Source organism: Plectropomus leopardus, chromosome 13, assembly GCF_026936395.1.
Source record: "Plectropomus leopardus strain MGB_pleo_1.0 chromosome 13, ASM2693639v1, whole genome shotgun sequence".
Classification (NCBI taxonomy): domain Eukaryota; kingdom Metazoa; phylum Chordata; class Actinopteri; order Perciformes; family Serranidae; genus Plectropomus; species Plectropomus leopardus.
In genome coordinates, this window is record NC_142188.1 from 18868176 (window position 1) to 18878824 (window position 10649).

The window sequence follows — 10649 nt, forward strand, 5'->3', positions numbered from 1 at the left end:
GCTGAGGAAGATCACTCATGTTAATGTGCCGATAATTTATGTAATCATGTTGTTCTGTTACACTTCAGTAAACCTTATGTAAAGAGACATTAGTGCTTCAACACACCTCATTTATTTTCCACAGCCTCTTGTTTCATGTAGACTTTGTTCTCTTTTTAGATTTAAATGAGCTGTTTTGATTCTCAGACATGTTTTATATGAATGAGCTAATTTAACAAGGAGTGGGATGCTCTCAGACATTTCTTACATTTTTCCCCCACATCTTCCATTTAAAGGTAAATGTAATATGCACATAAAATACAGCTTTTACTACACCTCAGGCGTAATGGCACCAGTTACACCGCCCGCATGGTTTAACTGTTGGGTGCTGGCAGTGATCCCAAACACAAAATGAGTTAACTATTATAAACAACTGCTTCTAATTAGAGGACATATCATATTTGTATGTGGTCGTGCAGCCCACAAATATCTGTGACAATGTAGATAAGTACTAACCTGGCCTTAAAGAAGTAAAATGACCACGACCACTTAACTTAGGATTGCGTTATGTTATCATATATTGTGTTGAAAATGCATACAAGCACCACGGAAACAGTGCCCATGAAAAGTCAGTTAGAAAGTTTGCAGTCCAGTGACATTGAGGTTTGGTTAATTGGTGACTCTTAATTGGCTGTAGCTGGGAATGTGAGCATGAATAATTGTCTCTATGTGCCAGCCCTGTGATAGTCTTGTCCAGTGTGTACCCCATCTTTTGTCCAGTGACAGCTGGGATAGGCTCCAGCCCGCCACGACCCTTCACAGGATAAGTCGTTATGACTAATAAATGAATATTTAAAATGTCTAACAATGTTAGAACTCACACTGGATTTCTAACATGTGTATATTAACATTTTGACATTTTGCAGACATTTGGTTTTGTTACCTTGAGACTAAATGCTATATTCTATGTAAAGACGACGTTGGTGTGAGACCTTTGGAGGATGTTTTGGTTACTCAACTACGCACATCTTTAAACTGGCAAAATATCACATCATTTGTAGTCACTGTTCAACGTGAAATTGATGTTGGCATTAGAAATTGTCCTGAAACTGATTTTTGGTCACCTGATGTCACAACCTAAATTCAACATAATATCAGTGATGTTGGATGGATCAAAGACACCTCAGACGTGACATACCTATATAATTGTATGACATTCTTAAGCCCTGTATGTAACAAACCATGGTATTTTAATTGTAAATAATATTTTTCTAAACATAACCAAGCAGTTTTGGTGCTTAAACCCCATTGTGCTGCAACAGTGTAATGCCATGTTTGGCGGTCTTGGTCATTCTCCTTGTATCTGTAAGATCACATTTATAAGTACATAATGAAATATTGATGATATCAGGCAAATGACGTGAGCAATTTTAAGTTTAATTGAAATATTCTCAGTGAACAAATGGTTTACTCAGAGTACAAAGACTTAACACTTTCAGGTATGAGGATGTGTCCTCTGTTTGATAAAATGTCACGAGACAAGCTGCCCAATCTTCACATTACGCGGGAGAAAGATACTTGTTGCTACCTGCAGATTGTTGCAGTGATACCAGGTTAACACAATCATTACAGTGATTATATCTGAATAATTTCCACTCTGAATTTGCACACCAGAACTAAATCAGTGGCTAAATCAATGGCATTATCTCACACAAGAGTGCTGCTGACTCTGCTTTTATCCTGCTTAAACCTAACTTCAAAGCTAATCAGCAAACACAGCAAACTGGGTTGCAGACTGCCACTCACAGCCCCTTTTCTCCCTCTTATGTTTCAATCAGCGGACCACTCTCATCACATGAACTACTGTGCTCCGCCTCACGTAATGCCCTTAGAGGGAAGTTAAAAGTTCATCCCTTTTAGCTCTAATGTTTTCCTAATGGTCGCTTGTTGAGTTAATAGTTAAATAACAGGCAGGATCATTGTCCTTGCCTTTTATTTGCCCTTGTGAGTAAAGCTAAACACATGTTCACACATCAAAGTCTTTAGATATACCCTCTGACCTGCCAGTACAGTAAGATTACAGCAGCTGTGAGTTGGCTCTGGAAAAGCTTTACACCGAATATAAAGAGTGACCTAACTGAACTGTGTTTATGTGTGCATCAGTGGGTATATATTTATGAAAAAAATGCTTGTAACATGTAGAGGAAAACATATATTAAAGTAATAATCATAACATTTAGAAGATGACTTTTTTGCTCACCCCTTTTACAATAAAATGCTGGCTGGGTGACTCAGTTGTGAGAGTACAGTTTCTTCATTTAAATGTTTAGATTTAATATATAAATGCATAAAAGTGTACAAAAATAAAACATTTGTATAACATTAATTTTACATGTGACAAGAAGTTATAGGTGGAGAGATCTCCCTAATGCAGCTACACATTCAATGATCAAAGAGAACAGAATGGAAACAGCATGATTAATATAAAAAAGACAACAGATAGAATTTAATGATCAGACTTAGTGAGTAAATGTCGTTAAAACATGAATACATCAGATATAAAGTGCATTGCTATCTGCATGACAGTTGTAGGTAGTTCCATCTATGTACATCTATTTATTGTCAGTACTACTTTCTCTACTGTCTACTGCTGTCACATAGTGTTTTAACTACTTATGTGTTATTCAAATTGCAGTACACCCTTATACGAAATGGACATCTATAGTATTTAAATCAGAATCCAGCTGACATGAGTACATCTTTTTGACATCAATTTGGTAAAATATCTAACTGTGATTTGTGAGTGTCATCATTTTGTTTGTAACAACTCTTGTTAAGGGACACAGCTTTACGATTCCTGTAAATCGTCTCATCGGTCGCTCAATTAAAACGGTTTGGGATCCAGATGTTCAGCTTTTCTCTCAGAGTGAAAAAAGCAGGCACATTTGGTAACACAGGGTCGCATAATCACAGCCACAGAACGGCTCAGGAAATGCTCGCGCTCTTCTGGCATCCTAATTTCCATCACAAAAACATTGTAATAGCCATTTTTACTAGGGATCTTTTATACATGTTATATTCAGTCTGGGGGTAGCTGGCAGCCATTGAAATTCCGCGGTGCCAATTAACTTAAAACATGAAATACGACCTGGCAAACTCTGCAGGCTCGGCTCGTTTTTCGAAAAGGCAGGGACACGTTGTTCATTTTATACAATTTAAAATCAGATCCGATCACGATAAGCAGATCCCATGTTTAGGATAAGATATAATAGATCAGTATCCTGTTGTTTTAGCAGATGTCAGGACTCTGCTTCTTGCAAGTTGAATGTTAACTCATATTTGTTGTGGAGAAAATCCTCCCGTTGACCTACACCTCTACCCCCTTAAACACTCTGACCCAAGGGTCGATCCTTTTTCCAAAATGGCAGAGGCCAAAGGGACGAGAATCTCCAAAAATAGCTCTTTACTGTTTATGTCCATTAACAAAAAAAGTATATACAATATAGTTAGAAAAACATACACTCACGGATATAATTGCACTTTGTACTAATAATATCTACGATTTGTATAAGTGATGAGAGTGGTGACGGTGAAGCCTGACGATTGATGAATTGGTGTTCACGGTGAAGAGTTGTAGGTTCATTCCATGCAAAAGGCCGCAGCGTGGCAGCCAGATAAGTGCTGTTCAACATACCAGATGATCTCATATCACATGTTACATAGATGTGGTGGTTAAAACCTCGGTGATGGCTCAGGAGGATCTCTGCAGTTTTTCTAGTTGCCTTGTTTGGATTTCTTCATTCTGGGAGGAAAAAGTGAATTTGCTGTGAGTTTTCTATCAGTTTCCAATAAAAAAAATAGCATTCGTATGTGTTTTTAAAGGAATGGAGTATGCCTTTCTGTTTTAGGTGTCAGATGGGCTGGAAAACAGGTTATAAACAGTTGAGAGCATAAAGCCCTGTCACTTATTCAGTCTCTCTCTCTTAAACTTGGTACCGACTATATTCTGAATGATTAGACGGTCATTGCATCACACTAGCAAAAAATTAGTGTGTCCACCTATTGTTTTATTCCAATCAGTGCCAATCAAGACGATCGTAGCTGGATTCGATAAATACTTGTGTATAGAGTCATTTGTCCCAGGAGTGAATGCTGAATGTAACCTTTCCAATTAAATACAAAAGCCTGATGATGGGTTTTAGTGTTTTGGTAAAGGGGCTCCATAAGAACAAAATATTTGCAATGTCAAACTCATATTTGACACAGCTGACTTCTAATTTTGCCAACATGAGCTGATTATTAAAGACAAGTCTAGCTGAGTGATTAAAACATTCCTATCATGTTCATTTGGACACACACTTGGCTGTGAATATCTAACCAGTTAACACCATATTGAACATTAATGAGTATTTGTTCAGCCAAGAATGGATGTCAGGATTATGAAGAAATTGTGCCAAAATTCAGGATTTATTCAGTCCCGTATTCTCACACAGACACAGCTGCTCCAAGTTTACAGGACCCAAATGTTATTTGACCCGTAATCAAGAACTTAGCATTTCAGCCTGTTTGAGTTGAATTTATTTGGCATTCAGTTTTAACTGGTTTATTGGTCCTCTTTTAGCCCATAAGTCAGTTGACAATCTCTGACTCTGAAGTTTTGAGTCAATTACTTGTTAACAGGCTGAATTGTCTTTCCAAGAAGAGTGTTTTGGACACTTCTGACTTAACTGCTGGTCAATGAAAAAACTTTGTTATCGTATATCTAAATATGTAATTTTGCACAACATTAATTTACAGCAGCTGCAGAGCGATAAACACATACTGCTGCACATACTGTATATTAACAGGATAAACACTTGAATGTGGGTGGGCAGTTTAATTATTGACTTTGGAACATGTGTGCAGATTTTCTTTCAACATTCGGGGGAGACTTGTCTGAAATCAAGGGTTTTTGTTGTCCTCCGCCAGTAAATTTCGAGCATCAAACACTAAATTCCTGCATTCTGAATTCTTATGCACCAATCTGTGCCTTTATTTGTACATATTTCTGCATTAATTTATGTTGTAAATGTCTTTAGTCTTGTCAAAATTAATGTCCTCTGCTATCTTGTGTTTTTAACCTATGCATTAGAATACTCTGCAAATGCTGAGCCACATTTCAACTGATAAAAACAGGTAATCATGGTCTTATTTACCAGACTAATGAGTAGCATAATGCATGACAGAATCGTGTGCCTTTAGACACATTGTAATAAGGTTTGCCCTTCTATGTGTAATTGGAAACACATTAGGTCTGATCCATTGCAAATGACCACTGTCTACTCTCTACATGGATGTTTTGTTATGCAGAGGACTGTTCACACCTTGAAAAGTCAAGGGCTCCACAATCATCGTCAAGACAGACAGTCTGACTGCGGGGCTTAGGGAGGGTGGTGAGTGTGTATGTCAGAGGCTGGACCATCAACATCCTCAGAGATCGGAGGAGTGCATTTACTTTTCTTTGCAAAGAAAGACAGGAAATCCACTTTTTTGCATCCCCATTTTCTTTATCTGCCTTGCAGACAGAGCTTGTTTCATCCAACCGCTACAGGAGGGGCTCAGTCCTCAGAACTATATGACTGCACAGAGTTCAGGATGGCAACATGATCCTTTCTATAAACTTCATGGTGCCAACGTTTTTCAGAGAAGCGTCTCTCTTCCTCAGAGGAAGGAAACGCTGTTGATATTGGCGGTGACTTTTAGCCCTGTTAATCTCAGACAAACTTTAGGATGATTGCAGAGTGCAAGATGTTGCATTAAATGACCAAAAATGAAAGACAACTCTATCATGTTACATGCATATCGAGTTTATATAATGATTAGCAAATGCATTCTATAAGTTTTAGAAAACTTGTGTCTTGCATAAACAGCGATGATCAGGGATGAACCTATAAAAGGACTCTCTTAAGAGCAGATTAAACGTTTTTTTAAGTTTGTGTCCTACGTCATATCAAACCCACAGTTTGTGTGTTAAAGTGGATTCAGTCTCTACTCCCACTTGGTCATGTCCAAGCATGTCTCAAGTTTGGGCTCCAGCATTAATTGAGCTGTCAGTCTCACAATAGGCTTTTGATAGATGAATAAATGTGCATTTATGCTATTGCATTCTTTTCTTTAAATTTCTAGAATGAAAGCGATTTTACATTGCTCCCGGAGTTAATTGTCAAAGCTTGACATCTGTCATGTGCAGATGACATATGCATTATAGCAAACACACAATGAAGAACCCAAATCAGCTTGATTTGATACAACTTACTTGTTGATGGCGTTTTTCAGGTACTGCTGCAGCCACCGAATCTCTGGGTTCACACACACCTCTTTGTTTGTCTTCAGCTTGGCACTGATCAGAAAAGGGGAAAGAGGTTCAGTTTAAGCACACATTGTTATTGAACAGAATGAATTAACACTGCCTTGGTGGTTTGACACACAAAGAGCTTTTTTAAAGTAGCGACCAATAAAACTTTTTCCCTTAACATGATGCAGCTAAATAATATGTGCGTTCCGGCAGTTCTCAAGGATCATATCCTTTAAGTTTGATGTTTCACCCTTGACTGATCTGCCTAATTAATGTATCGTAAAAATGCAAGCACTTGGAGGTACAGCAATCAATCTCTCAACATGTGGCTGCTTTCTAAATCCAGCATAACCCTGTGGTTATTTACAGAAAGGGTCAACACTGGATCGTATGTCTCTGTGTGGGAGATCATGCCTCCTTTGACGCACAGGTCTTGTTTTTGAGTTAGAAAAATCATTTTTTTCCCCTCTTCCTGTATGTGGATTTCTAAGACCTGCCAATAATATTTCTCCCTCATTTAATTGTTCCTGTTTTCTTGTCTATTGAAACCACTGGCATTGTGCTTGTGTTTCCTCTGTGCTTGCTTACTTGTAAATTCACTCCACACAAGGCCTCAACAATGAACGAGATCTAATGCAAAGGTTGTAAGCGCAGTATGAGTGCGTGACAAGCAAATGAGAAGCAAACCCCATTTACAAAACCCGAAATTATTGCTTTCCTGTTGAAAACAAGACTGTGTTCAATTTCCACCTCACTTTCACGTTCACTCATACTCAAATGGAGCACTTCCTGTGGATGCGTCAGCGCGCCTGTGGTAAATGCTTCTCTGTGCATGTGTGTGAAAGCGAGTGGCACAGGGGCGTATGTGTGCACATGCATGCACAACTCTTTTCTCTGGACTGTCACTTCTGTGAGATTGATGGTGAGAAATGTCCAACAAGGAGGAAACCTGTCTGACATTTTAAGGCCAGGGTAGAAGACATGCAACTCGCAGTGTTTGTGTGGGTGTCAGAATAAAAAAAAAAAAACAATACTCACATCACTTGGAAGGGGCAGTTCGGAGTCTGGATGAACCTGAGCTCTCGGATGAAGTTTCGTGGGACGCTGTTGACTGTTGAGCGACAGTAGCATCGCTCCACCAGACTGATGGGCTTTGCTGAGAGAGGAGAAGAGATGAGTATCAGTTGCACATTTGCAGGACCGCATTTTTCAAAGAGAGCAATAAAACACAAGACTAGATGAAGGTATTGGTTTCTTGTGGAAACTGTAATGTTGCCATATACTTTGTTGAATATAAATAAAATAAAACATTTTCGCAAAAATCAAATGAGCTGCAAATGATACATAAATGAATAAATCGGTGTGATATCCTCTTTGAGAGCCCATCAAATTGAATAAAGAGCACCTAAATCCACAGAAATGTGCAAACTGCCTAGGCACTGCAATGTACATCCTTCCATTATCGTTCACCTTTGCAGAGTTGCAGGGTGTTGAAGTAAACATTGACCAACATTAAATCAAAACTACATGCTTTAAATATTGTTTTGCTTGCCCCACAGAGCACACACATGGGTAGGGGACATTCATATCCGGACTTCTAGACCCTTACACACTGAGCTCTTTCAGTCATACACGTGTGTACTGTGTGGTCCTAAAACTTCATGATGGATGTGCTTAACTACTTTCCATTACAACCTCAGCTTTCAGGAGATTTCCGCAGTTGATAAATGTGGAAAAATAAATATCACTATATTTTTTTTCTTGTGAAAGCTACATGACACAGCTCAAGTTTAATCAGGCTCACAGTGTTGAAAAAAATGCTTGAAGTTATTATCAATTGGATGGAAGTGCGTTCAGAAAAAATGAAAGAGAAAGGATTACAGAGTTATTTTCTTGGCAGTAAATGTTTTAAAAGGGAAACGGAGGACACACAAACAGATGGTGAGAAACACCGCTGTAGATTAAACTCTATGCTAATGATTTTTTACACATGATCCAGCGCTATTAACATGATAAAGGGCGCAACACCTTCAAGTTGGGTGACTGATGTCGCCATGTAGACTAGCTGCGGCTTTGTCTTAGAGCTGCCTCATTTGGGCGTAATTAAATGAAAACAAAGGGCAGAACAAATACACACTCTGATCGGTGATCCGACTGGGAATTTCTAACTGCTGGAGCCACATGTGCTGCCTGTTGGTGCTTTACGCACGGCGGAAATGTTTTTCCCCACCCCAGAACATCCTCATGCATTCATTCAAATAACATTTGTGGAATGAAAATAATATTGTTGCATTAATATGAAAAGGTAAATTCAGGCAATATTTGCACTTAAATTATATGTAACTGGAATTTGGGATTTGAATTAAATTGACAGTTATTTGGATAGATTTGCGACTTAAATCTAGACTTTACAATTTTATAAAGAAATCAAAATAAACACAATATATTAGCCTATATTACACTGGTGCACTTTTCTAAATCGAATTTTCTGAACAAATAAAAGCATATGATCGACTCTGGTAATAAATAATAAAAAAAGGAAAAAACGCTACTGATTTGCAGATAATATCCTTTTTTAATTTTTATTTATTTATTTTTACCGACGGTTGCAACAAAACAAAGCAAAGCAAAACAAAACAAAAAAAAATCTGAATGAACCTGAACTGAGATCACACAGCAAAACCGATTAAATGGTTTCATACCTTGTGATGGAGGCGCATATATCACCACCGCGAGCGCAGCCACGAGTGCCAACAGTTTCATATTCATCCTGTGATAATGCCACTGAGATTTGATCCTGCTCAGAGTAAAGTCCAGAGGAGCTGTGACAGACGGGACCGTGCCGGAGTGTTAAATTACGCACCAGCGTCAAGTCAGAAGGAAAACAGATACCACTTCTGGTCATGGACAGCAAAAATAAAAGTGATACGGGCACTTGTTTTATTTTTGACAGCATTTCAGTGCTATAATGTATCAAATTACAACTCATTCAAATATATACAGTTGGTATTTTTTGTAGAGTGAAACGTTTTTGGCAATATATCAGTGACTGGAGACTTTTTTCAAAGTTGGATTTTTATGCTTTTATTTTGTGAAATTGTTTCCTGTTTCATTGACGCAGTCGCGGGTGAAATTGACAACCAAATTACGCACAGCGCTCAATTGAGTCGCATCGAAACGAAGACCGCCTACGACACACACACACACAGACACACACGTAACATTTAAAAAGTCATATCATACCCTTCATTTAGCAGTACAGTGTTACGAAATAGTTTTGGCATGCCCAGCAAACTCCATAAGAAGTTAATTTGGTGTCCATTTATTCGCCATTGAGTCATCTAACAAGAAACACAAAATTTGCCCACCAGGCAAACACTTGTTACATCTTCTCCTGCTCAACATGGCCTCTGTAGCTGTTACTGAGGCCACGAAAAGAAACAAGATTTTTTGCGCACTTGATTGTTTTTAGTCATGGTTTTTCATCTCAGGGACTTCAGTGGCCCACATTAATTAAGTCAAAAGTGTAGCTGGAGTGAGTCACTTGAGCTTAAAGTTGCATTGATGGTTCCACTAAATAGACAAGAGGGATATAGAAACAACACACACACACACCTCCCAGCTTGTGTTTGGAAAGGTATCAAACCACTTGTATACACATATAAAAGTGAATCCCTAAACATTTGCCTTTATGCAGCCTGCTTAAAATGTCAGATCTGTTTGTGTGTGCACATACACACCCTCACTGTTGTGTTTGGTATTATTAGCGTGTTTAACAAGACGCAGATGTGAAGTCAGTTTCCACACATTTGGTTTTCATCTTCCAGAGAAAACACTGGATATGTGTGCATGTATCCTATGAGTAAATGTGTACTTTTGGTGTGTGTGTGTGTGTGTGTGTCTGAAGTTTGCTCAGAGAGCTGTGGGATGAAAACGTTGTCTTTTGCTCTGATCACAGAGGAAAAGACAAGGATTTGCACTGATGCTTTAATACCTTTAAGCACTACAAAAACATGATTAAGCCAAATACACAGAACTGAACTAAATGAAACTCCACAATAAATATTTTCTTAAATCCTTTACAAAACACTTAAATGCACAAACTATAGATGTGTTTTGCTACATTTGTTTTTACTCATGGACATCACAATGTACATAAGTGGTTGGTTTTGTATTTTCTATTCTTTCTTTTTCCATTTATTGGAGACATATTCTCTCATCACACAGCTGTGGGAAAGCAAACGACCTGCTGACAGCACACTTTATCATGAAAATGAGCAACGAATAGAAAAGGGCAATTCAAGGTGAATAACAGTGTTTTAAGCATGTGATTTAC

General features: G+C 38.3%; 1 protein-coding gene across 1 annotated transcript; it reads right to left on the bottom strand.

Annotated features, from left to right (window-relative positions):
- Window positions 1-1395: 1395 nt before the first annotated feature.
- Window positions 1396-9172, bottom strand: cxcl12a (chemokine (C-X-C motif) ligand 12a (stromal cell-derived factor 1)). The gene is made up of 4 exons (XM_042501955.2): window positions 9016-9172; window positions 7352-7469; window positions 6275-6358; window positions 1396-3781 (listed from the first exon to the last, which is right to left on the bottom strand). The coding sequence occupies exons 1-4, from the start codon at window positions 9080-9082 to the stop codon at window positions 3754-3756; spliced, it is 297 nt and encodes a 98-aa protein (XP_042357889.1). The 5' UTR covers window positions 9083-9172; the 3' UTR covers window positions 1396-3753.
- Window positions 9173-10649: the final 1477 nt, after the last annotated feature.

What these genes read in the sequence shown, in the direction of transcription:
- cxcl12a (XM_042501955.2), bottom strand. Translation starts at nt 9,082, where the DNA reads ATGAATATGAAACTGTTGGCACTCGTGGCTGCGCTCGCGGTGGTGATA. An exon ending in ATATGCGCCTCCATCACAAG is followed by an intron (nt 7,470 to 9,015) that starts GTATGAAACCAT and finishes CTCCTCTCTCAG; the next exon opens with CAAAGCCCATCAGTCTGGTG. An exon ending in CTGAAAAACGCCATCAACAA is followed by an intron (nt 3,782 to 6,274) that starts GTAAGTTGTATC and finishes TTTTCCTCCCAG; the next exon opens with AATGAAGAAATCCAAACAAG.